Raw genomic sequence first — 25,102 nt, 5'->3', positions numbered from 1 at the left:
GGATTGCTTTGTGGAATTGCGCTAGATACCAATTTCTTTCTCTCTGTTATTGTGTCTACTATTTGAGCTTGACGCAAGAAAGTACCTATTTGATCTGTTTATGACCTTCAATCTACTGTACTTTAAAACTCTAGTTACATTGTTCTTCATCAGTATTAACAAGGAATCCGTAGAAGGAAGAAGAATCCGCATCTCATAGTCCATAACACTGTATTCTCAAAAGGGAAGGCGGAACCCCCTGTCCTGTGATCCCGTGACCGTCCCCTTAGGTGGCATCAACAAGCAGCACAACATCAACTGCTTTGCATCCGGCACGCCATTCCACTCCACACACTCACAGCCAGCCATGGGCTCCTCCCGGTTCAACATGGGGTCCCTCCTCAGTCTTTTCCTTCTCGTCATCCAGATCGCCTCGGCCCTGAAATTCGACCTTTCCGCCTCCGCGGGCTACGGCAGTGCTCACGAGCGATGCATCCGTAACTTCGTCGCCAAGGACCAGCTCGTCGTTGTTACGGCTATCGTAAGCGGTCAGAAGGGGGATGGACAGAAGGTCAATATGCATGTAAGTGAATTGCTCACTGCGGAACTGCTCAGGTTTCTTGTTTTTGCTTCCCTTTTGTTTTTTTGGCACCCTACACGCAACGCGATAGCAACGACTAATAATGTTCCCTGAAATACAGATTCGGGATGCTATGGGCAATGACCACGGCAAAGCCAAGGATATTGCTGGCGAGACTCGCCAGGCTTTCACTTCACCGGGCGACACTGCCTTTGACGTGTGTTTCGAGAACCAGCTTGTTGGACGCAGTAAGATTCCCGAACACCCCAAACGGTCCCCTCCCTTTTTCTGACATCAGTTATCAACAGGCGGCGTCCAAAACCCCTCCCGCGCCATCGAACTCGATGTCGACATTGGCGCCGACGCCCGCGACTGGTCCAGCATCGCCATCACGGAGAAGCTGCAGCCCATCGAGGCTGACCTCCGCCGCATGGAGGAGACGGTCGCGGAGATTGTGACAGAGATGGAGTACCTCCGTTCGCGCGAGCAGAAGCTGCGCGATACCAATGAGAGCACTAATGAGCGGGTGAAGTGGTTTGCGTTTGGGACGATGGGTATGCTCGTGGGCCTCGGGGCTTGGCAGGTTGTTTACCTGAGGGCTTACTTCCGGTGCGTACACCTTTCCCATCATGTTTTCTGACTTGAAATCGTGCTGGTTACATTATTGGCTAACATTACTGCTTCTAGATCCAAGCATCTCATCTAGACGATTGCATTTTTTGTGAAGATTTTTTGGGGCAAGGGGTTTCACTGCAGCACACGGTGGGGAGTAGTTTTTAATGTCTCGTGGCATTCTGTTCCAACACTCATGATGGTCTCAATCGTATAAAATATTCGCTGTCCTGTCTGTCCTGGCTGCAGGCTGGTGGTCATAATCAAGATGTGCTATAATGTTCGAATTGCTCACCACGCGACCAGTAGTGTATGTAGCCGAGTCTCTGCTGGTCAGATTTGTAGATCGATAATAATTGCTGCTCCTTTGATACTCAGCATATTCTAAAATCATAATCTTATTTGGTCCATCGACATAATCACCCTGAGCTGCCTGTTTACTCCATTGCAAACAGTGCAAACATCGGAGAAACACGCCAATGACTCGGGGATGATGTCAAGCTCCAACCGAGCGACTCGCCATTTCTTCCTCTGGCCAACTACTGCACCCTCACCGAGGCCTGCGATCTGCTACAATGTCCATCCCGCGACTCATTCCACGAAGCCTCCTACGGCCATCGCCATTCGCTCCCAGTGCCGTTCCAGCATCCAGCCGTGCATTCGGCACCACGGCTCTACGCCTGCAGAATGTCAAGGTCAACGACCGCGTCGCTTCCACGGCGCCAGCACATCGCGAGAACCAGACCAAGAAGCAGCCTAATCAGTATGTGCCGAATACAACCTCCACCATGACCAAGGACTTCCCCAATGTCGGGGAGAAGCCCTCGCCTCCGGAGATGCTGAACTCCGTGGATCCGAACTACCGTCCAGCGGATCCTTACCCCGGTAGAATTGAGCATCTCACGGGTGGACGGCAGCAGAACGGCGCGCAAAAGCCTGAGCTTGGGGTTGGGGAGATGGAGGGGATTACCTTCAAGGTTGAGCCGCTGAAGAGGGCTGGGGAGGATGCAGCGACTATGCGGGCTCGGTTACTATGTTTGTTCACCCCCTGCGTACAGATCTGTCTTTATATAAAGATGTCGTGCCTCAAGCAAAAGGTGAAAGCTAATAAATAAAATCCAGACCAAAGCCGGAAACGCGGCATCCTGGAATCCGACCTGCTCCTCTCGACCTTCGCAAACGTCTACCTCGCGCAAATGACTCCGGCCCAACTCCAGGAATACGACCGATTCCTTGACGAGAACGACTGGGATATCTACTACTGGGCCACGCAGGACCCGCCGACTGCGGACGCGCAAGAAACAACAGCCTCTGCTGAGAAGCCCCAGGACACCGTCACGGAAACCTGGAGGCGCACTGGCGCCAAGAGCGGTGAATGGGCGCAAACGGTCGGTGCCTTCAAGGCTGCGTATCGGCCTGTGCCGTCACGATGGGCTGACTCGGAGGTCTTGCGGCTTCTGCGGCAGCATGTGCAGGATAAGAGCGCGGTTGGGTTTGAGTCGGCGAGGAATAAGAAGACCGGGGGTGGGGGCTTGGGGCGCATGCCTAATGTGCAGGTGTTTAACTCGTGAGCATCTGCGAGTGTATTATTATTATAGTTGTAGAAGAGAATGCCATTCCATATCCTCGACTTTGCAAGTCTATACTTAGGCTTGGCGATCATCACGTGACTGGACTCGCTTGTTAGGGCTGCCCACAGAAAAGTTGGCTTAGGGTTACCCGCTCTCTGCGATTTTCTCCAACGACATCTCGTCAACCCCATTACTCTCTCCTTCCCCCCTCCATCCGTCTCAATCCTCATCATGGCTGAGCAGCTGGTTCTTCGCGGCACCCTCGAGGGCCACAATGGCTGGGTTACCTCTCTGGCTACCTCTCTGGAGAAGTAAGGCGCATCCAAAATTACGGGTTGATTGCATTGAAGACTAACTCGGATGGCAATAGCCCCAACATGCTGCTGTCGGGCTCCCGCGACAAGACCCTGATCATCTGGAACCTCACCCGCGACGAGCAGGCTTACGGTTACCCCAAGCGCAGCCTGGAGGGTCACTCCCACATCGTCTCTGACTGTGTATGTTCTCGTCCCGAATTGCAAAAAAAAAGAGAACACAAGCGGCAGGGAATGGAAGCGGTTTTTCTGGAACTGGGCTGATGATTGGTCTGCACTATAGGTGATCTCCTCCGACGGTGCCTACGCTCTGTCCTCCTCGTGGGACAAGTCGCTCCGTCTCTGGGAGCTGTCCACCGGCAACACCACCCGCACTTTCGTCGGCCACACCAATGATGTCCTCTCCGTCTCGTTCTCCGCCGACAACCGTCAGATCGTCTCCGGCTCGCGTGACCGCACCATCAAGCTGTGGAACACCCTGGGTGACTGCAAGTTCACCATCACCGAGAAGGGCCACACCGAGTGGGTGTCGTGCGTCCGCTTCAGCCCCAACCCCCAGAACCCCGTCATTGTCTCTGCTGGCTGGGACAAGCTCGTCAAGGTACGCTATCTCTCTTTCCTTCCTCCCGAACCTGTTGCAGCAGCACCCCGGACCACATGATGTTTGCATATTCTACGTATTTGCTACTTCAGAGCCCTATTCTGGGCGATGAGACAATTTTTCACCATAATGCCTGATGGAAAACAAAGAGGAGGAAATTTTTCTTCACAAGAACACACATCTATCTTGTTGAAATTTTATGCTGACAAGCGATTTCACAATCAGGTGTGGGAGCTCGCTTCCTGCCGTCTCCAGACCGACCACATCGGTCACACCGGCTACATCAACACCGTCACCATCTCGCCCGACGGCTCGCTCTGCGCCTCCGGTGGCAAGGACGGCACCACCATGCTCTGGGATCTGAACGAGTCCAAGCACCTCTACTCCCTCCACGCCGGTGACGAGATCCACGCTCTCGTCTTCTCCCCCAACCGCTACTGGCTGTGCGCTGCCACCAGCAGCAGCATCACCATCTTCGACCTCGAGAAGAAGAGCAAGGTCGACGAGCTGAAGCCCGAGTACGTCGAGAAGGGCAAGAAGTCCCGCGACCCCGAGTGCATCAGCCTGGCCTGGTCCGCCGACGGCCAGACCCTGTTCGCCGGTTACACCGACAACAAGATCCGTGCCTGGGGCGTTATGTCGCGGGCATAGATGGAGTCTTTGTGTGTACGTGGTGGATTGATGGATGATGGGTTGACTGGTCAAGCGCTGTATGGAGGGAGCCTCTATTCTTTTCTTTTTTGATCTATCGACCTTGAATGAAGAGGGCAATTTAAAAAAAGTTCAAAAAATTACCCGCACAAGAAGAGCAAAATGGGCATATAGGTTGTTTTTGGGATGTATGAGCCACGAGCAATGAAGCAAGCACTCTGGGTCCGATGGGCCCGGTGGGTTTCTTGACATATCTAGCTTACTTCGGTCCGTCATGATAAAATCGAAATATCTAGATTCTTGTGATAGCAAAGAGATACCGTAGGTTGGGCGCGTATAGTCCGTCGATGGATACGGTATACCCTCCATAGGGAAAGATAGGTAGAAGCCCTATTCGGTCGAAAAGAGAGAGGCGTCCATTCTTGCTGGATATATATATCATCTTATGTTCATATCGTACACATTGACTACAACTATTTCTTTGAAACTCTTTCCAGCGCCGCGTCCGTCATGGCAATTCCTTCCTCATACTGAAGACCCTTTGCCAGCGACTGAGCCTCAATGTAGAGCTGGCGTGCCGCGTTCGGCTTGTTCTGCAACTCAGCCAACTCGCCGAGATTGTAGGTGGCCACGACGCAGGTGATGTCGCACTCTTCATCGCGCACAGGCGGCTGGATACGCGCCGCCACATCCAGAGCTTTCTGTGCCCACTGTCGGGCTGCTTCGATGGTCTGTTCCCGAGAGACCGGTTGCTGCTGCTGCTGCTGCTGTTTTTGCTGCCAGCTACGAGGCGGAGCCGTCGGCCGCTGTGCCTGCCCAGCCATGGCGCTGGCCACGTCGTTCAGAAGAACAACCTGCTTGCAGCTAGGCGAGTCGCCCTCTGTGACGCGGATCATCTCCAATGCGCGCATGTAGAGCGGCATGGCTAGCTCGTGCCGCTCCTTGGCCGAGTAGGTGGTTGCTAGCTCTGTGAGCGCTGTGGCAATCTCTGGCAGGCTCAGCCATGAATCGGCGTCGGATCCATCACTATTACCGCTGCCACCACTACCACCACCACCAACAGGGAGACCAAGCTTCTGACGGCGGTGCATCTCTTTCAGACACAGTTCCACAGCGGCGACCTGCGCAGCCTCCGCTTTCTGATCCTCCTGGATATAGTCGCTCGAGTACAGCTCTGCCAATTTCATCTCTATGCCGATGACCTTCTGGAGCGTCTTGGTGCGCTGACGAGCTTCAAACTCCTGCGTTTCCTTCAGAACCTTCTCTGCGTCCTGGAGCACCGCATCGTCAATTTGAACATTGACATTGGATGGCGTGGACTTGTCCTCCTTCCTCAATACGTCCGGCGCAGCAGTTTCCTTCTCGAGTCCTTCGACCCACTCCAGGGCCTCAGTCTTCGTCCGCTCCAGCACCTCAATAGCCGGCTTCATCAAACCCGCCTTCTCCAGCATCATCGCCACCTGCAGCTTGATACCCATAACCTCGTCCGAGAACGGGTGCATGCCCATTTCCAGCGCCATCCGCAGAGCTGCCTTGTACGCCTTCAGCGCCTTGGGCGCGTTGAGGTTGATCTCCGTGTAATACACCCCCGTGCGTAGTGCGTCTGCTACGGGCGGCGGGAATTTGCTGTACTGGGGAGCCACCTGCGTCAATTCCACGTAAGAGATGTAGGCGAAAGTGGCGACGCCGCCTACGACGGAGAGGATGGCTAGCGGGAGGAGAATTGGGTTCTTGCGCCAAATGCCTTTGGAAGCTTCGCGGAAGCTGCGTCGGATACGTTGCGCAAGCGAGAAGTGTCGCGGTCGTGGGAGGCGCGGTGTGAGTAGTGTGTTGACGTGAATGGTGTGTCGCGAGAGCAGCGTTGGTCGTGCATTGTCGGTGCATATTGATCGCGTCGTGCATTGAAATACGTTGGAGGCAGAGGCGCCGGTGCGCCTTAATGCTATTCGGAACATTAGGGGCTGTGTGATGGTGCGGTGAGAGAGAGGGAGGGTTTGGGAGAAATGAAGAAGACGATGTGATTTTGTCAGCTCAACTGACTTCCCGCCATGACGTCGCGACCTCTGGAAACCGAGTTAACCACCACAACAAAGCAGATGAATTAAAACATACCACCGCAGACATGTGTGGCCGCTATGCCTTGGGCGTCGTAGGTTTTGTTCTATTTCTCACACCTACACGATTGTACTAACCATCACCAGCGCTTGGCGTACATCCAGCGGCGCCTCCAGGACCACGGCATGCAAGTGGATGAGGCGCCCGACGACGACGAGGTCAGAGAGACATACAACTTTGCTCCAGGAAGTTTTGGTGCTGTCTATCGTGCCGACATGCATGAGCACGGACATCAGCAAGCGGACAAGGAAAGCGAAGAGTCAACTGAGGCGCCAAACGAGGATGCCCCCAAAGACACTAAGTACAAGCTCCAGAGTATGAAATGGGGTCTCATCCCTTTCTGGACAAAGAAACAACCGGACTATGGCTCTATGATGCGCACGATCAACTGCCGCGATGATTCACTGATCGAGGACCGTGGCATGTGGACGACGATGAAGCGGCGCAAAAGGTGCATCGTGGTCTGTCAGGGATTCTATGAGTGGCTGAAGAAAGATCCCGGAGGCAAGGTGAAGATTCCACACTTCGTAAAACGCAAAGATGGGGATCTGATGTGTTTCGCCGGTCTATGGGATTGTGTATCATATGAAGGTGAGAGTGCCTTTCCAACTATGGTCTTTCTATCTGACCCTTGCTCTGTGGAAAAGGCTCCGATGAGAAGCTTTACACTTACACAGTCATCACGACCTCTTCAAACCCGTACCTGAAGTTTCTTCATGATCGCATGCCCGTTATTCTGGATCCTGGCAGCGATGCCATGAAGACGTGGCTCGATCCTGGCCGCACCACCTGGTCAAAGGAACTGCAGTCTATCCTCAAGCCGTATGAGGGTGAGCTAGAATGCTACCCTGTCCCGAATGAGGTTGGCAAGGTTGGAAATAACTCGCCTGATTTCATTGTGCCTGTGAACAGCAAAGAGAACAAGAACAACATCGCCAATTTCTTTGCGAATGCCAAGAAGAAGCAGGACTCATCCCCTAAAAAGGAATCTCCAGAGACGAAGATTTTCAAGCCCGAGGAGTTCAGTGATCCGGTGCCTGGCGTCAAGAGAGAACATACACCAGATACCCCGGTTGAACCCAAGAAACCCAAGATCCATGCAACTCCCGCAACGCCTTCACCACAGAAGACGACCAAGAAGATGCGTAGTGCTACTCATAATTCTCCTATGAAGAAACCCGGCGGGAAGAAACAAACGGATGGGTCGCAGCAGATTACCAATTTTTTCAAGAAATGATAACCGCTTATGGATAATGATCGCTAGGAAATAATACATAGTCCACATTGTCCGTAGGAAATATAATACAAGGTTTTCCTCCACATCCTATTTCTTCTCAAGTTCGCGCAATCTTTGCACCAACTTTTCTCGAAGGAAGGGGCTCAATCCCAAACTAAATATTCGATTAGCTGTATTTCTTAATGGGGAGAAAAGGAGGACTCACATTCCATCCCGAGTCACAATTCTGTAAGTGCCTACATCGGATTAGCATGGTTCGAACACCGCTTCTCAAGAAAGCATACCACTCGGTTGATAGTTCCCGTCGCCGCCAGCAAACTGACCGTTCCCCTCCACCTCCAAGCTTCCAAATATATCTTCCGGCCTGCAAAGCGGTCAACCACTAGTTACTCCCCAAACCACACGGTGCATCTTACCAAGCAATTCTTCCAAATTCAGGCGGCCGCCGGTTGTCAGATATATGGATCCAGCCGCCTCTGCCCCCGGAGCCCGCACCGCCTTGACCGCTGGCTCCGCCACTAGAGTCACCACTTTCTGCGCGGCGTCTTCTGCCTCGCTGCCCAGTCAGCAGCACGCCGCCGGAGCTCAGGCTTGCTCCGGACGTTGATGCCATGACCTGCGCCTGCGATTTGGCATCCGGATCCTCGTGCGCATGTTTGGATACCACATCTTGGAGTGTGCCTAGGAACCTGGGGTTCTCCGTGAATGAATCTGTGGTGGGCGGCAATTTGGTCGAGACTCCGATAGCTAGCTCGTGATTGACAGGATCGGTTGGAAGTAAGGAGAGAATGTGGCTTCCATTTGAGGCGTCCTTGTTGGGAAAGACATACTGTTCGAGGTATCAAGATCAATTGAAGCTTCCCCAGAATTTCACTTAGAGGCCTCTTACTATGTACGGTTTGCCCTCCAAAGATGATACCCAACGAATCTGAGATCGCTTAGACAATGAGAAGGCCTGACGACCAATTGATCTTGCGGTGAACATTTCCAAGGGCCAGTGACGAGTTGGAGAGAGGAAGAAAGTGGAAGTGTTGTTGTCGAAAAGAGGCAGAACATAAGGCGGTATGGGAAACGGTGAACCAAGCAACCATTCACCGACCGCTATTGTTGCTCCATTGATGACTTCCATCTTCACTTGCGCCGGCAGTCGTGGTCAATTGCAATGGGGGAGTTCCAGGCTGCAACACATATGAGTTGCGCTTCTCCATCGTGATCTCTCTTTTTACACCTCTCTCGATCCACGCACCCTTGGACCATCAAGTTCTTACGCTTCGAGACGGTGCTTCACTCTCTGCTTCATTCATGATACCCATTTGACCGCCTCGGTTTTCCTTGACTCTCTCTGACCATGGCGACTCCATCGGCGAAGCCAGCTGCGACTCCCATCCACCTGACGTCCTCTCCACACCCATCCGGGCCCATCCCTCGATCCTTCGCGCATAAATCACCCTTGACACGAACGCCGTCGGCCTCGGGACCCTCTCAGCTACACCAGATCAGCACTTCTTCTCTGCAATATGCCACACCGCTCGCTGTGACAAATGGCGTGGACGATACCGTAAGCTTCAGCTCGCCCTCTGCACTTTTGGCTCTTGGCGGCTATAGCGGGATCAGCCCCTCGCCCGCCGTCAATGATGGCCTTGTCGGCGCGGGAATGCATGAGAATGACATCCATAATCTGGGAATGGGATTCAAGCTCCGTGTTCCCCGAGACAATGACGCAGTACAGCAACGCCGGATTGAAGAGGTGGTCCAGTGTCTACGTGCGCGCGTTGCGGGGCGAGGTGTATCGCGGGAAGGAGTTGAGCGACTCAGCCGGCTAGAAGGATTTGAGTCAATCTGGCAAGAAGACAATATCAACATTGCGGGGAATTTCGTCGACCTTGAAATTGAGTTTCACCCTGGCCATAATGCTGTGAAGGACGTGAGCTTGCGATATGCCACGCCAGAATACACAGAGGGCGAACGGCGCGAGGAAGCCACTGCGGTATTGAAACGCAACCTTATTCAGTCTCCGCTTGATGCTGAACGTGGATATTGGAAGCCGTCCCAGGGATTTTACGAGAGCCTGCAATGGCTTGCAAAACATGATAAACTCAGCCAGGAGATCAATTGCTTTGAAGCATTGGAGGGACTGGAAGAGAACTTCAGACGGATATGGGGAGAAGAGGGCAAGACAGCAAAATATGGCGGAGATCATGAGCATCTCTGTACGGGGGGTTATTGGTCGCCCAAGCATGCATAAGGGAGCTCGAATTGGACTCGGCTTGGAGTACTGGGTTGGGCAGGCCAAGGTCCTAGATGCAAAAGAACAAACCACATCCCCTGACGCCATGGTGATTGACCGACCTGAACACCGTGATCTGGATGATCAGCCCCAGATATGGACTATTATGCTTGAGTGCGAAGAGGGATATCCCTCACTGCGCATCTCGAAAGAATGGGTGGGTAGCGAAGTCTTCACAGCGGGCGAGAGAAACGACTCCCTGCCTTCAAATGGCGCCGCGGGGTCTGTGAATTGGCTTGATCCTCCACAAACGATGCGTCTGTTGCATGGAAATCACCCTGATCCGATGGCGCTTGACTCGGGCATGCTGGAATCGTCCGCTCCAAACCGTCGGTTTGTCGCTAAGCTTGACCCCCCACTTGACGTCCCTATACTCGCAGCCTCAGAGATTTATCGACATCTGGGTATGCAGCTACCCCAAGAATTCAAAATATTCACTTATGACGGCTTGCTCGTACCGGAGTGGTCGCCATTGTCATCAGCAGATCCCTCCCATCATCCAGGCCGGAGAAGACAGACGATATCAATGCACGCGTTTGACTCGAAGGGTGCACCGTACAACAAACAACACAGCTACACTTTCCAGGCATTTGAGTCTGTTGCTGGTCGTACAATCCGTGATCTTCCATTTTCGCATCCTCGACAGCTTGCAGATATCCTTCCAGTAAGTATTTTGTCCTACTTGGAATCGTTGATCAGCGCTGACTGGGGTCCAGATTCTTCGTCAATATGCCTTGTTGGCCAGTTTGATCCGAACCACCTTTCACTCTCCAAAGAAACCAGACGAGAAAGAAAAGTCTTCTAAGAAGCAACCAAAGAGTTCCTCACCTGCCCTGGAACCAAGTATCTTTAAAGGTACTAACGGGCTCATCAACTTAAGCAACGACGATCCCAGCGAAAGCAGACTAGACTCATTGCTTAGCAAAAATGATGCAGATGACTCTGAAGACGGGTCAATCAAACGTAAGGACACAATTGGGGTACGCAAGGACGACGTGAAAGTGGACGTGACTTTGCGCACACAACTCGGACACGCTCCAGCGCTGATGTTGCTTCTCACAATACCCGATGGAACCGATCCAACTTCCTCTGAATCTACCCAGGCTGTGCCGGAATCTCGCCGGATTTCGATCTGCCTTGAAGTTGGATTGAATGGCCGGATTTCGACGGTGGATCTCGCTGGGCTTCTAGACGAGGAAATTGCGAATGGTGGGGACGCTGAGATGCAGGGGGCGGACGAGACCGACTCTAGCGCGCAGGAGATGCGCAAGAAGATTGCTAGAGTTCTCGAAATCTCGCAGGATTTGGGTATTTTGGTAGAGTGGGTACTCCGCCGGCTACGAGAACGAGCTGGCGCATAAAGTCGATTGCATATCTTTTGTCGGATACGATTGCTTGACATGCATTTCGACTAGTTTCTTTCGTCAACCAAATATAGATAATAAGTCTCTTGTATCATATGGATCGTTGAATGATCAGCGTCTACCTCAATTATAGCTGCTTTGGCAGTCATCCTATCTATTGCATCTGAATCAAAACTTGTCGCTAACTCCATATGAACACAAGCTCTTTATATTTGACGACTCCTCCCTATACCGAGTCTGGAGGCTCAGTGGGCGTATGATTAGTTTCACACTCACTCTTCGGGGCTGCAGACTCAGTTTTCTTGCTTCGATCCAACACGCGGATGCCTCGATGTTTTGCAGCCCACTGTTTACCTTCTTCCTGCAGCCTTGCATCATCATCGCGCTTGAGACTGTGGCCGCGGACGAAAAATATAGTTATGAAGAAAGATGTACAGCAGCAAGCGATCATGAAATAATATATATTTTGGATACCATGGGCTGCTGGCAGTCAGTAGGAGAAACGAGGTTCCGGCATATGGGACTTACTATAAGCTTGTGTGGCAGCCAATCTCTGAGACTCCGTGAGACCTAGTAGGCGGGAGTTAATTCGCGTGGGATCCGAAAGAAGATCCGACAGGGTATCGGGTGAGATCAAAGACGAAAGCTCAGTCCTGCAGGAGTCATCAAAAATCAGCCACTTAAACGCTCGAATATATGCTGCTCAAAACCAACCGGGCTGTATTGTTCAATATTGCAGCACAGGCCGATAGGGCTACCGTTCCACCCAACATGCGCAGGAAATTCCGAGTTGAAGTGGCAACGGCCATATCACTTCTCTTGACACTCGCTTGAATAGCCACCAGATTTGTCTGCAGCGTCTGGCCGGATCCAATCCCACTGAGAATTTGATACCCGACAAGCTTTGCAATGGAAGTAGTTGGGGAAATGGTCGAGAGGAGTCCGCATGCAATAGCCCAAATGGCAAACCCAACCCAAATGTTGATTGTATAGTTGCCTGTTTTGGAGACTATAAAGCCGGACGTAAAGGAAACGATGCATTGGGTGACCACGAGTGGGAGAAGAAGAACGCCAGATCTGAGGGGGGAGGCGTCGTAAACGACTTGGTAGAATTGAGGGAGCTGTAGATCATCAGTGCCGTGATCTTGGAGATCGGAATAGGAAGAGGGTCTCACATAGTATAGATTGCAGTAGAACATAAAGCCTGTGAAAAACGCTCCACCCAAGGCGCCAGAGACGGTTGTGTTTTTGAAGATGTGCACTGCCACAGGAAATCAGCGTTGTGAGATCAAGAATGACCACCGGGAGAAGAATATGTACTGGGAATGAGAGGCAATGCGGCCAGTTTGAGTTCAATCAGGACGAATATCCCGAAAAACACGATACCTAGGACAAGAGGAGCAATAACACCAGCTGAACTCCAGGCATATTTAGTTCCGCCCCTGTTATGATGATATCAGTACCAACTTGTTTTGGGCATGAGAATCCCACGAACCAAGAGATCGGGAGCAAGATAAGAATGGCGGAGATCAACATGGTTGCACACCCCAAATAGTCAATCTTCTTGAGCTTTCCCTTGACATCTCCCTTGACCCGTTTTAGAGGGAGAACAAACGCAACAACGAAAATAGATATGCTTGTTAGGGGGATGTTGATATACTATTATTCCCGTTAGCGGGGAGATATAGAGACAAAGCCAGAGATACCGGAACTTACAAAACACCACCGCCACGAAACCTTTTCCGTGAACAGTCCACCTATCAGAGGACCCAGCGAGTTGGACAGCGCAACCACCATCCCAAGAATGCCCTGATAAGTACCACGCTTTTTGAGAGAAACCACATCAGAAACGACGATCATGACAGAAGTCAAGATGCCACCGCCGCCAATTCCTGCGATTGCTCCTATGGGCCAATGCCATCAGACGCTTTGTGCTTGGAATCTTGGAAGGAAAGAATAATTGGACAGTGTGACATACTGAAGACGATAAGCATGGTCATGCTGCGCGACACTGCACACAGAATTGACCCGATCAAAAAGAAGCCCATGCTGATAAGGAGAATGATTTTGCGCCCAAAAATATCCGATAACCGGCCATATAGCGGTTGGCAAGAGGTTGAGGTAAGGAGATATGCGGTTCCGACCCATGACTCGATCGAGGCATCGTTGAATACACGGCCGAGAGTCGGCAGGGCGGTTGAGACACTATTGACATAGGTTAGTATTACTCAATAGATTTTGAGAGAGCCAAATATCGAGGTACATCGTTTGGTCCAGAAGCGAGCCTGGGATTTAGAGTATGCAGTAAGCAATTTATTGCTACAAATCCCATTTCAACGACAGACTCACAAAATAGAGCACAGCTCAAGCCAGCAAAAACAACAAGCAATTGTTTCATCGGCAGCAGATTTGTCTGGTCTTGGAGCTTCGTCTTTTCGTTGTCACTAGGCGCCGATGGAGGGGGTTTGGCCTCGACCTGGTCCGGTTGATCTTGTTTTGCGATTTCAGTTTTTTCACACTTGGTCTCTTCCATAGCGGCTGGAGGACGAGGCGGTGGTTGAGATGAATGCTCATCCATTATGAGTATACAATTGAAACTCTAACTTTGAACAATACTCGGTTGGGAAGAATGCACTATTTGAAGATCGATGACGAGGAGAAAAAAAAGGCAAGACTTGGCCGGAGACTTATCCGAATCTCGGAGATAATTGCTATTCCTGCCACTATCACCCCACCGAAGCCCGCTACGTAGAAGATAAGTAAGGAGTGCTCGCCTACGGCACATGTTCCCGCACGCTTCGGAGTCTCTCGCTTTCGCAAGCGAGCCTCCGGTTCCATTCAATAGCGCTAGTCAATGGACCCACGGTCTCCCCGCATTTAATTTGCTCCCCGCGGGGACCTAGATTCGGGTATTTCAATTTAGAGTCTCTGAATGGTGGGCAATAACGATGTTTTCCATGAACCGGTTTATATAAATGACACCTTAGGTCTACAAGAATGGGAAAGGAAACCGTCGTGCTGATTCTCCGATTCCGCTGATCCAGCCTCTCAGATTGGATCAAGATGTTGTCTCAAAACGACAAGGACGCCGACATTGCTCATGTCGAGGAGTGCGGACAGAATTCCGATCCAAAGAATCGCATTGTCACTCTTGCCGCTGCTCAGGAGTTAACCTTGCAAGAAGCAAAGAGCATCCGGCAGACTATCCGGGAGGATCGAAAAGTTTTCATGGTCGTTGGTGCGGCCTTAGTAAGTACAGAACTATATCTAAGTGATTAACAAATCCATTAACTCCCGTTTGTCCAGGCCAGTGCTCTTATTCTGGGAACGGATACCACCGCTGTCAACTCGCTCGTGGGTTCTCAATCTTTCTGTTATGTTATGGGCGGCGGATACATGGACGGCAATAAATATGCTGTGCGTCCTGAGACTGTTTCTATGTCTGTACCTGAGGCAGCGAAAGTTATTGAACAGTGACTAACTAATGTAATAGTTGGAGTGCCATCGCTGCGCCTGCCCAAGTCATAGGTCAACTCTCCATGGGCTTCATCGCCGATTTTTTTGGCCGCCGCGCAGTCATCTTCTTCAACCTCGCTGTCATGATAGTTGGAGTAATCATTGAGTTTGTGGCACCGAATTGGAAAGTCTTCGCGGTAGCCAAGTTTCTGCTCGCTTTCGTATCAGGCCTCACGCAAGCGACAGCACCAATGTATATCAGCGAGCTGGCACCACGAAATGCACGAGGCATGATTATCTCATTGTTTCTGTTCATCGGTGAGTTGTCGTGTAGTTTAAAGCAACTGGGATCATTGATTGACTCAAAACAGGGAACTTTGGGGACATGCTCTCCGTCATCCTCTGTTATGTTGGCCAAGAAAGATGGCCTGAGGCATCAAATAAGTGGGCATATCGCATGCCACTGCTCGTCTGTCTTTGTTTGCCCGTTGCAGTACTCTGTCTGCAACTTTTACTTCTTTGCGAGTCCCCGTCATGGCTCATCATGCATGGTAAGACGGAGCAGGCAAAGAAGACATTAAAGTTCATGTACCCCAATCGAACACCAGAAGAGCGTGATATGATCTATGCAGAGTATGAGTATACTCTCGGTCAGGAGGCAGAACAGAGGAGCCTCGTGCGTATTATACTCTGCTATCAGCAAGAAGTAGGCCTTAGCTGACTTTTACTCGTTTTCTGCAGATGAAACAATCATCCTTCGCAGACTGCTTTAAAGGAACTGATCTGCGGCGGACTTTTTGCGCTTTCTTTCCACCTATCACATCATCACTAGCGGGCAATGTCTTGACAGGTCCGCAAAAGACCTACTTGTGAGATTTCTTTTAGACTTCTGATCTGAGCCATACAACTGATTAGTCTAGCTTTACACTCTCCGGTCAATCGAATTCGCTTGCCTCTACATGCATTGCTATTGCAATTGGTATAGTGGGCATTACTTTTGTCTTTTTCCTAAGTGAATACAAACATGCAGGGCGACGAAGGCTTCTTCTTACCGGTCAGTCTGGTCTTTTAATCTCGATGAGTAAGTTCTTACTGTTTCCTTTTGATTTCATTTGGAATTTATTAATTGTAACCCAATAATAGTTGGTATTGGAGTTACCGGTCTTACTAAACCCACACCGTACTCCTCAAGCACCGGCAAGATCATGCTGGGTTTTCTATGTGTTGGGGTGTTCAGCTCCATCTTAGGCCCTAATGGTTGTGGGTGGATTTATGTCGGTGAATCTGGCTCATTGCGACTTCGAGCAAAGACTGCAACATTAGGAACAGTGGGCAACGGAGTCGCAGGTGTTGTATATAATGTTGCTATTCCGTACATGCTCGAGACCAACCGACTGGGAGTTGGAGGTTCAGCTATCTAGTAGGTCCTGAACTCCTACGACCAACGCACCAGACTCACACTTTCTAGCTTTGCTGCATTTGGCGTCATTAACATAATCGTCACATTTCTATTTGTTCCTGACTTCACTGGTCGGTCATACGCGCAGATCGATGAACTGTTCGCCCGGAAGATTCCTGCGCGCAAGGTCAGTTGCTGATACGTCTATGATATATTCCTTTTTATATATCTGTTCAAAATGCTAACAAACAGATAGTTTCGCACTACGGTCTGCACGGGCAATTATGGACGAGATATCCTTGGCCAAAACCAGACGGTGGAGAGCGAAATGGGTGAGAAGGAACAGGACTAGCACCTCAAAACATTATATATCTGGAAACTTTGTAGTTGACTTAACTTGCGTTACTTCTGTTCTCGGCTTCTATAATTTTCTAAAATGTCAGAGAGGGTGCTCTCTCTAAGGAAACCATGCCAAGTTTTGGTCGCTGTAAATCCAACTCGGAAGCCAGATTCCTACCGTATAACTATAAAATATAGCTTCTTTTTTGGTTGATTTTTAGATAGGTAGGTTGCTTAATGAATGGGGAAGGGTATAATGAAGATCTATCAATAATAGTATGGAAAATGGACCAGCTAACAGACTCGCAGATTAACAGCGCCATGAAGTGGACCTCTTACTATAAGTCAACTCAGCGATTCGTCGCCTTAATCACATACTCCTCCGAGGCCTTCACTTGAGACTATTGGTTGGCACATCACCAAGTCCGCTGTGCTTGAAAGTACTCCTTCCAAAATGTTTCCCTTTCTTTGTTCTTTGCGTTCGGTATCATCCTTTGCTCTCTGCCTAACTCCATGACGTGACCTTCATCCTCTGCTGCACTGGGCCAGTGAACCAAGCTGTTACCATTAGGATTACCCGTCTTGATGAAATTGGCCCAGTACTCGCTGACTTGATTAGCCACTTCCCGGTCAACTTCATCGAACGGCTGATCGCGATCGGTCCAGAGTGAGTCAAATGCATACGGAATCTCGGCCGCGTGATAGGCACCGGTCTTGGACCCGTTGAAGTAGACGTATCCCTTGGCTTTAGGTACAGGATAGTCTGTCTTAAGTCCTCGCCTTTGCGGGGGTGCATGTACAAAGTGGTAGACAAAAACGGAGGACTTCGCGTACTGCCTCCACAAGTCGTAATGCAGATGTGGACCAACACGAGAGTTGTCCTGACACGCTACATTCCACTTTTGCAGGGCTGTTCCTTCATCGCCATACAAATCAAAGAAGCGACTGGCAAACGCTCCATATTTCAGCGGCGCAACTGATTCTAGATCATCATCGTTGAAATCGGGGTGTGTATAGTTGCCACCCTCGTCCTTATTCTGCCCATTCAGTAGAGGAACATCGTTCATCATTCCTTGCAGAAGAGTCTCCTCATATGTTCGGGGAAAAAGCCACCCATCGAGACAGGCTCGGTAGAAGGGAGGTGGCCCCCACATAGTCGTGTCGTCGCGGTGATTTCCCTCGAGCAGATTGTCCAATTCCATAGCCCGCAGCTCCGCTATATCAACTGCACCTTTCTCGGCCAATATCATTTCCCCTTCGCTCTCGGCTTGCGTTTTAGTGCGGTACGATGGAGCAAGACAGGAAATCAACGGATCACGTGGATGTCGGCATCCTGACTGGAAGATGGCGCGGTGGAACAGACCCTTCGACTGGGGACCGTATACATGCAGCCCAACACAAGCAGATCCAGCCGATTGGCCGCCGATAGTAACTTGAGAAGGATCCCCGCCAAATGCAGTAATGTTGCGCTGGATCCATTCTAGACAGGCGATCTGATCAAGCAATCCATAGTTGCCGGAAGCGTTGTGCGGCGATTCTGCTGACAGACCGGGATGCGCTAGCCAGCCCAGAATACCGAGACGGTAATTGAAAGTGATAACAATGGTACCCTTGGCAGCGAGGGAGCTACCGTCAAAGTTGTTGTCCGATCCAGCCCCCCAGAGGAACTTGCCTCCGTATATCCAGACATAGACGGGAAATTTGGCTTTGCCGACATCATTAGACTGTTCAAATGATTAATCTTCCGTTTCTATCAAAATGTACGATCCATACCTACATTTGCAAGCGTCCAGAGGTTGAGATTCAAACAGTCTTCGCTCATCGGAACTGGCTTCTCCGTCCAATACAGGGGCCCCGGCGGCAGCTGGGGCGCAATTGGACCAAATTGGGAGCAGTCACGTACACCGGACCATCCCTCGGCTGGTTGAGGAGGACGCCATCTGTTGGCACCAGCTGTCGTGGCAGCAAAAGGAATGCCCCGAAAGACCGTGACGCTGGGCTTGTGTACGGAGGGAATCCCCGCAACAAGCCCCGTTTCGATGGAGACGGGATCTGGGAGCGGCATGAGAGTGTGTCAAAAGCAAAACCAACAAGAAGGTCACATCAATATTACTGAAATTCACCTAGAAGACCGGCGGAGAGTCCAGTATAAGACTAGCGGGGTGCGTCGCTTCCTCGGCTGGACAGTGTCGCTTCGCTCCGAATCCCCCGCTCCTCCATTAACACCCCGGACTTGCTCTCTTCCCAACACAAATAGTCCTATCATGAGCTCGCAGCCAAAACGGAAGATCCGACGTGTGCGGACAGGTAAGATCTCGTATTTAATTTGGTATCATTGAATTGGATTGATTTGTCTCAGGCTGCATTACATGTCGCGCCCGAAAGGTCAAATGCGACGAGACAGCCGGAGGATGTAACAACTGCAAGCACCGGCAGCTGCTGTGTGACTATGTCACCTCTGTTCCAGGATCAGGTGCGTTTTTATCTTAACTCCATCATTATGTTCCAGCTAACTCGTAAGTAGTTGACACCACCGGGCCTCTCAGTCCACGTCGACTCGCATGCCAGCAATGTCGCATTGCCAGATGCAAATGTTCACATGGAAAACCACGTTGCTCTCGATGCTCATTAAAGCAGCTTGACTGCGCATATCCAGAACCAAGGCATGAAGCTGAAGTCAGCTTGACCCCTGCAGCCAGAAAGCGAGTCACAGCAGCGAAGGAACGCGAAGAACAGAGCAGTTTGATATCATCAAGAACTTTGGTGGTCGAAAATAGTCACGCCCAGAAAGACTGGCGTGCAGGAGACTCAATAAATGCAGGGCAGGTAGGAGGGCAACTAGCAGCCCTCAGAACAACACAGGTGAGCTCCACAGATGCTGATTCCTATATAAACTCTCCGGATCAAGCCTCGTCAGACTTGGTAGAAGCTCCAATTCGAGAGGTACATGGCGGTCCAGCACATATAAACTCTTTGGGCACCACATCTCTCCCTCCAAACGTGTCAGATTATGTTGACAGCTTCTTTGAACATGTTGCCCCGTATCAAGCAAACGGCTTCTTACACAGAGGAATGCTCAAACAGCAGCTTTGCGATGGATGTGCTTCAGAAACGATATTACTGGCTATTTGTGCCATCGCTGCACCGTTTTTGTCTTTGCAACAGCCGGTTACTCCTCAGGCAAACCACTGGGCGCAACTCTCCATGCAACGCCTCTATTCCTCCTCGGAAATAACACTTAAGCACGCTGTCGCGGCTTTGATACTATGCAAAAATGCATCCTACAACGGTGCCTTTAACCAAGCCTTCATGTTGGCCTCTTTGGCGAATCGCTATGCCCTCAAACTAAGGCTTTTTGATGAAACGGGATGGACGAGAAGCGATACTTCCGAAGTCTCCTGGGTGGAAGGAGAACAGAGGCGTCGTATTATGTTCTCTTGTTACTGTGTTGATCGTATGACGGCGACGGGGATGAGAGAGCTGACCTTTTGCCCAGCGGAGAGCATGAAGATTCAGCTTCCGTGCGAGGACCATAATTTTGAGTAAGGATATCAGATTATGTGGGAAAGTGCTTGAGACTAACGTGGTCAAGCTTCTGCATACCTTGCACAACGCCCATTCCCATTCTAGAAGGAGAGGAGGACTCATCCTCCGGTGGACAAGATTACGATACTGTGGCAATTATGGGTCATTATGTGTCCCTGGTTGGAATCCGTTATTTGATTCTTCGGTAAATACTCTCACTCCTCTATGGATATCTCTTGCGCTCATTTTCTTCTTAAGATATATGGACAGTTTCTCTCATTCTGATCCAACCGTCCCATGGCAGCCCGAGTCTGACTATCAGCTAGCGCTACGAAAACTCGCACAGTGGTCAAACAATCTTCCTCGGCGATTCCAACTGACACGAGAAAGTATCTTTGGCCGGCACCGCACGCCGCAACTGGGACCTTTAGTGATGCTTCATCTCTGGTGGGACATGCTACACTGCGAACTGTATCGTCTCACTCTTCAAACTCACTCGGATCCTCAGATTCAAACTCTTTTTCTTACTGCGCCTTCAGGATGGGTTGAACAGACGCAGGACCGATGTTTGTATCACGCACGAAACATGGTCAAAATACTTCATGGTCTGAAGAACGATCTGGGGGATGACGGGCTGATGATACTTGATCCAAGCTTGGCTATGCTATGCTATGCGTCTATGAAGATTCAGTTGTTGTACGCTGCATTGCAGGAACCCTTGAGTCTAAAGCGGAATTTGACAGCGACTGAGACTGTTGATGGGTTTCAGATCCTGCTGATGTTTGTGGAACGATTGTCCAGATATTTTAGACACAGTATATTGCTGGCAAGTACCCGATACCTAGTCCCTTTTCTGTTCAGATGTGGCTGACTTGCTACACAGCTTCAGGAAATGAAATACTCACTGCAGCAAACTGGTGTAGTTGGGCCGTGGAGGTAAGTCTTACTTGAGCCGTCTTCAGGGTCTTCAGAATTAATGATATATATGAGCAGTGAATCAGCCATACCGGCCAGTGGTATGCAGACACTTGATCATCCTTGGCTTGCTCGACTCAAACAACTTGATCATCAGCCGACATCGCCAGACGTGAGTTTCATTTACATTATTCAAAAACAGAAAGTACACTGATGTCGGGCAGCTGGGTATCTCTTACTATGGGATGAGCGAGTTTGAAAATCTTCTGTCGGAGGTTAATACAAGCTTCTTCAATCCACTAATGGACCTACCAGATTGGCTGAAGTGAAGGTTTTTTCTCTTATCTATAGATAGAGGGAAGTGCACTTTAATTAAAATAAAATTTGTGTGAAATCTCCATATAGTTTGTAGGTGACTTAGACACCGCTTTCTTTTTTATTCCTTACCGGGTTCCTTTGTTGACCAGCCCTGATCGACGAGAACCACCACGTGGGGTCGATCTACCCCCCAGGAGGCTGAGTGAGAGGACGTCCAACTCAGCCGCACAGCTTGCCTGGATGAAACAACTTGACGCCTATAGACACTACTGCAACACTGCAGTACAGCGTGCTTGGTGACGGGTACCCCAGTCCCGCGAGAAAGAAGAGATGCCACCTCTTTCTTCACTCAACCTGGCCCAGGAGCCTAAAGATGCTAATTTCATTACGCGAGACCAGTGCGTCGTCTATATCAAGTTTATCAACGCTCTTGGCCGCTTACGAATGGATATCGCCAGCCAAGATGGTCTCTTTGGACTCTGGGATGCAGATGCAGCTCAATTTGGGAACAACAATGAGATCCTCGCCCGGATCAGAGAGAAACGCTGGGCTGTATATACCGCACGCGCGGTTGACCGGTACACAAAATGGTGGGATGCATGTCTTCCCACGGCCAATCCGATGCCTGCAATGGCAACCATGCGCGGAAGCGCGTACGGCCGGATCTTATGTCCTGATAACGAGGTGGTATGGCAAGAGAAATACCTCCCTCCACTGGGTAAGCTACTAAATTTTTCTCTGTTGTTTGGATGCTGATATGTCACGCAGATGTGCTAATGGTCTGGCATACCCATATGCTCAATCCATGGGAATATCTTGAGGATTGTATCCGACATGGTAAAACGAGCACCTGGGCGAGCAGATTCCCCTGGGATATGATCAATCGCAAAATCAACGACCACACAATACAATATATTGCCACCGAGGAAGAACAAGCTCTCTTTGAGAGTCTTGTTACGTTCAAATGGGATAACTTGGATGATCCACTGAACAGCAGGATCGCATGTCCCGGTTGTGACAAACCCGTTACTGTTGACTGGACCGGTCGCAACTGGATTAAAGGCTGCTCTGACATCGATACTGCATTTGCGAACTGCACTGGTCTTGCCGACAAGAGCTTCCGGGTAGTCTGCTCGACTGCACATTGCCAGCTCTCCATTGACCATGACCGACTCAAACTGGCAAAGTTACACAAGGATATTCGAGCCCTTGTGCACGAGGATGTATCCCTGCGGGGATCATACTATAATCTAGAGGGCATCCTTGCAGTATCTTCTCCCAAGCACAGAAGAAACTCTCCTCTATTCCCCAGCGAGCTTTTTAAGATCCTTTCACTGGAGCTGCTGGCATTTACGAACCCGAAACAAGATACATGTCGCAAAATCACCAATCTGCACAGCTATCTAGAGACCAAGCTGCGCGATCAGCCAACTCTGGACCGTGCATACCGGGAAGTTTCTGTATGTGTTGTCGGCTCTCCAGAGAAGAAATATCTCAACCGCATGCTGTCACGGTACTGGGACACCGCGACCCCATTTAGTTTGGACCTTGTCGGTGCCGTGGTTCGGCAAGGTACATTTATGCAGCACGTTAATCGCCTAGGTTGGGTGCAATCGCCAGACATCTTCGCCACCGCAGACAGACTGGTAGATAAATACTCAATTTTCTTCAGCATCATGAAAAAGAACCCAAAACAGATGGCTGTTCCGACATTGGATGTGGATATCGCGTGGCATACACATCTCCTGTCTCCCGCAAAATACTACACTTACAGCAGCACAGCGGCGACGAAGCCCCATCTTTTCAGTCATGATGACCCTGTAGATCCCTGGCAGATGCATCTAGCATTTATCGACACGAGCAAGGAATACCGTAAAGCCACATCTGGAGCGATCTACAGCGAGTGTGCCTGCTGGTACTGCGCGACCATCATCCAGAACGGCCTATATGAGAGCTCCATGCCCAGTGCCTCAAAGAGGCGCGCCAGAAGAATAGCTGACACGCTGTATGAACAAGGAGATATCTTGTCAAATGCACGCTGCGGCCCTCATATTTCCGCTCATAATGCTATTGCCCTGAGCAATGTGTCCTCGCGTGCCCAATCCTATGCGCAACACCGTCCGGACTATGAGCAGCATATGGGAAATGTACGACAGTTGAGCATATCACGGAGTCTTGAAAAGGTCCGCCAGCGCCTGCAAAAATGCAAGATTTCCGTGAACGCCGCAGCTGCGGATCTTATGACTGCTCCGGTGTCTGTCTGGGGATATCAAGTGGATGTGGGCTTCTATGCGCCCTACATGCCAGATCCAAGCATTCATGCCGATCTGTATGCTTATGATCCCCGGATTGAATGCCCAGAATTACAAGGGAAGAAGGTAATCGATAACGAATGATGGCGAATGAAGCGAAGATGAGGTTATGAATTGCGGAGATGACGAACGGAGTTGGATAGAGCAGTCTATACGATAGGCTGATACTATTATAGATGTGTCAAAATAATACAGTTCGGCCCAAGGTCAGCTGTCAAACAATGTATACTGTAGGTTTCAGTATACTTCCAAACACTCAGATCATACAAGCTCTAGAGCATATGATATGCATTGGAAACTGTGGCTTCGGTAGATTTTCGCTATAATGATCTATTTAACCGGCCAGTCATGTCTGCCCAGCGGTCTATGAGGCACTATCGCAGCCAAATCAACCGGGCTCCACTGCGGCTTTTCTGAGAAAACGTGCGGCCTTTCTCCAAAACTATAGTGCTGTATAGTACCTGTAAACACCGCTATAGCGTGCCGCTGCTTCAGAATATTGACCCCTCAATCTTTGTTTCGGTGAGGCATTTTCTCCAGTATTTGCTTTTGACAGGATCGGGCAGGATGTACACAGTACATTCCCGGTGGCTCTCGGTGGTCAGTCTCTTGTCCCTGCCCGAGAGAAGCAGGTGTTTGTTTACAGCTGCTACAGTCTCTCAACTGTGTTGTGGCATGCCTGTCCCTCCAATCAGTCAACCCAGTTTGTCACTCACTAGCCGACCAACCAATCAGAGGCAAGCGATAATGCAATCAGTCGATCTGCGCCGGAGCTTTGAGCATGATGTACGCCGACGCTGGTTTAGCCTTAACTCTCACAAGATACTACTGAGCAGAATAAGGGGAAAAAAGTTGCTAATTTTGTCGCGTTGTGCGACTGTCTCACTGCTATTCTTATCCGAACACAAAATTTCAGTCAAACACGCGAGTATGTCCCGATCCGGCGGGCATAGTTAAGGCTCAGCCACCCAGTCACCGTCCGATTCCTGAATCTCCCGACTTTGAGCCGGCCACCATGGAAAAAAGCGTAGATCGAATTCGCCACCCGTTTTTGATTCCTGGATCGACTACTCTCCCCGGACCTAGAATTATTAGTTCGTTAGTTAGCTCCCGGGTATACCCCAATAATAAAGATTCTTTCCCTAGGACCAAAGGGGAAAAAACGAAGACAAGGTGCGCCGGTTCGGTTGGGCATCGTATCCATGGCCGGTTTCGGGGCTGCAGTGGTCGTGTGATTGGCGCGTTTTTTGGTTTGTTTCCAGAACGTCTTTTGCCACGCTCCACACCTCCGATCTGATGATATTGGATTTACATAGGATCACACATTTTTATAGCAGTCAGGAATAACTCCTGCCGGGCATGCGGTGGGATCCAACCCAGGCTAAGTGGTAACGAATCGCAGAATTGCAATTAGTAGGCAACATCCTTCAGGGCACGCCGGTGGAGCAGCTAGCCATCGCGTTTCGATCACGTCGCACACAGATCGTAGAGACGGTTGAGGCAGAGAGAAATTCCCCAATACAGGAC

The 25,102-nt window shown here is 50.4% G+C and overlaps 12 protein-coding genes across 12 annotated transcripts; 8 read left to right on the top strand and 4 right to left on the bottom strand.

The window, feature by feature from the left end:
• Nucleotides 1-346: 346 nt before the first annotated feature.
• On the top strand, nucleotides 347-1,265 carry N7510_009100 (p24 family protein; the record flags this gene model as incomplete). The annotated part of the gene is made up of 4 exons (XM_056981025.1): nucleotides 347-562; nucleotides 681-807; nucleotides 868-1,168; nucleotides 1,247-1,265. 4 exons carry the CDS (start codon nucleotides 347-349, stop codon nucleotides 1,263-1,265), a joined length of 663 nt encoding a protein of 220 aa, XP_056831234.1.
• A 481-nt stretch (nucleotides 1,266-1,746) lies between these two features.
• N7510_009099 (succinate dehydrogenase assembly factor 2) lies at nucleotides 1,747-2,742 on the top strand (the record flags this gene model as incomplete). Its single annotated transcript, XM_056981024.1, has 2 exons — nucleotides 1,747-2,206; nucleotides 2,294-2,742. The coding sequence occupies 2 exons, from the start codon at nucleotides 1,747-1,749 to the stop codon at nucleotides 2,740-2,742; spliced, it is 909 nt and encodes a 302-aa protein (XP_056831233.1).
• Nucleotides 2,743-2,973: 231 nt separating this feature from the next.
• On the top strand, nucleotides 2,974-4,308 carry cpcB (40S ribosomal protein RACK1; the record flags this gene model as incomplete). Its single annotated transcript, XM_056981023.1, has 4 exons — nucleotides 2,974-3,053; nucleotides 3,113-3,239; nucleotides 3,340-3,657; nucleotides 3,883-4,308. 4 exons carry the CDS (start codon nucleotides 2,974-2,976, stop codon nucleotides 4,306-4,308), a joined length of 951 nt encoding a protein of 316 aa, XP_056831232.1.
• Nucleotides 4,309-4,781: 473 nt separating this feature from the next.
• On the bottom strand, nucleotides 4,782-6,263 carry N7510_009097 (TPR domain protein; the record flags this gene model as incomplete). The annotated part of the gene is made up of 1 exon (XM_056981022.1): nucleotides 4,782-6,263. The coding sequence occupies one exon, from the start codon at nucleotides 6,261-6,263 to the stop codon at nucleotides 4,782-4,784; it is 1,482 nt and encodes a 493-aa protein (XP_056831231.1).
• A 167-nt stretch (nucleotides 6,264-6,430) lies between these two features.
• On the top strand, nucleotides 6,431-7,660 carry N7510_009096 (SOS response-associated peptidase; the record flags this gene model as incomplete). The annotated part of the gene is made up of 3 exons (XM_056981021.1): nucleotides 6,431-6,457; nucleotides 6,510-7,014; nucleotides 7,071-7,660. 3 exons carry the CDS (start codon nucleotides 6,431-6,433, stop codon nucleotides 7,658-7,660), a joined length of 1,122 nt encoding a protein of 373 aa, XP_056831230.1.
• An 87-nt stretch (nucleotides 7,661-7,747) lies between these two features.
• Nucleotides 7,748-8,645, bottom strand: N7510_009095 (uncharacterized protein; the record flags this gene model as incomplete). The annotated part of the gene is made up of 3 exons (XM_056981020.1): nucleotides 7,748-7,814; nucleotides 8,077-8,489; nucleotides 8,550-8,645. The coding sequence occupies 3 exons, from the start codon at nucleotides 8,643-8,645 to the stop codon at nucleotides 7,748-7,750; spliced, it is 576 nt and encodes a 191-aa protein (XP_056831229.1).
• A 363-nt stretch (nucleotides 8,646-9,008) lies between these two features.
• N7510_009094 (RNA polymerase II mediator complex middle subunit MED1) lies at nucleotides 9,009-11,308 on the top strand (the record flags this gene model as incomplete). The annotated part of the gene is made up of 3 exons (XM_056981019.1): nucleotides 9,009-9,879; nucleotides 9,911-10,611; nucleotides 10,664-11,308. 3 exons carry the CDS (start codon nucleotides 9,009-9,011, stop codon nucleotides 11,306-11,308), a joined length of 2,217 nt encoding a protein of 738 aa, XP_056831228.1.
• On the bottom strand, nucleotides 11,135-13,889 carry N7510_009093 (MDR family MFS transporter; the record flags this gene model as incomplete). Its single annotated transcript, XM_056981018.1, has 10 exons — nucleotides 11,135-11,284; nucleotides 11,544-11,791; nucleotides 11,840-11,964; nucleotides 12,026-12,572; nucleotides 12,632-12,753; nucleotides 12,807-12,970; nucleotides 13,028-13,215; nucleotides 13,290-13,516; nucleotides 13,575-13,596; nucleotides 13,661-13,889. 10 exons carry the CDS (start codon nucleotides 13,887-13,889, stop codon nucleotides 11,135-11,137), a joined length of 2,022 nt encoding a protein of 673 aa, XP_056831227.1.
• Nucleotides 13,890-14,374: 485 nt separating this feature from the next.
• N7510_009092 (uncharacterized protein) lies at nucleotides 14,375-16,518 on the top strand (the record flags this gene model as incomplete). Its single annotated transcript, XM_056981017.1, has 9 exons — nucleotides 14,375-14,560; nucleotides 14,618-14,751; nucleotides 14,805-15,085; nucleotides 15,139-15,443; nucleotides 15,509-15,636; nucleotides 15,688-15,848; nucleotides 15,911-16,187; nucleotides 16,236-16,353; nucleotides 16,423-16,518. 9 exons carry the CDS (start codon nucleotides 14,375-14,377, stop codon nucleotides 16,516-16,518), a joined length of 1,686 nt encoding a protein of 561 aa, XP_056831226.1.
• A 403-nt stretch (nucleotides 16,519-16,921) lies between these two features.
• On the bottom strand, nucleotides 16,922-18,570 carry N7510_009091 (carboxylesterase/lipase family protein; the record flags this gene model as incomplete). The annotated part of the gene is made up of 2 exons (XM_056981016.1): nucleotides 16,922-18,229; nucleotides 18,283-18,570. 2 exons carry the CDS (start codon nucleotides 18,568-18,570, stop codon nucleotides 16,922-16,924), a joined length of 1,596 nt encoding a protein of 531 aa, XP_056831225.1.
• A 2,046-nt stretch (nucleotides 18,571-20,616) lies between these two features.
• Nucleotides 20,617-21,274, top strand: N7510_009090 (uncharacterized protein; the record flags this gene model as incomplete). The annotated part of the gene is made up of 2 exons (XM_056981015.1): nucleotides 20,617-20,810; nucleotides 21,148-21,274. The coding sequence occupies 2 exons, from the start codon at nucleotides 20,617-20,619 to the stop codon at nucleotides 21,272-21,274; spliced, it is 321 nt and encodes a 106-aa protein (XP_056831224.1).
• A 301-nt stretch (nucleotides 21,275-21,575) lies between these two features.
• N7510_009089 (uncharacterized protein) lies at nucleotides 21,576-23,659 on the top strand (the record flags this gene model as incomplete). Its single annotated transcript, XM_056981014.1, has 2 exons — nucleotides 21,576-21,981; nucleotides 22,032-23,659. Coding segments are annotated over 2 exons (2,034 nt in total), but the record flags the coding sequence as incomplete, so codon positions are not given.
• Nucleotides 23,660-25,102: the final 1,443 nt, after the last annotated feature.

The sequence above is a fragment of the Penicillium lagena genome, assembly GCF_028827675.1.
Source record: "Penicillium lagena strain IBT 129212 chromosome Unknown utg000006l_segment0_segment0, whole genome shotgun sequence".
Classification (NCBI taxonomy): domain Eukaryota; kingdom Fungi; phylum Ascomycota; class Eurotiomycetes; order Eurotiales; family Aspergillaceae; genus Penicillium; species Penicillium lagena.
Note: the sequence above shows the minus strand (reverse complement) of the source record. Positions and strands in the feature narration are given on the sequence as shown.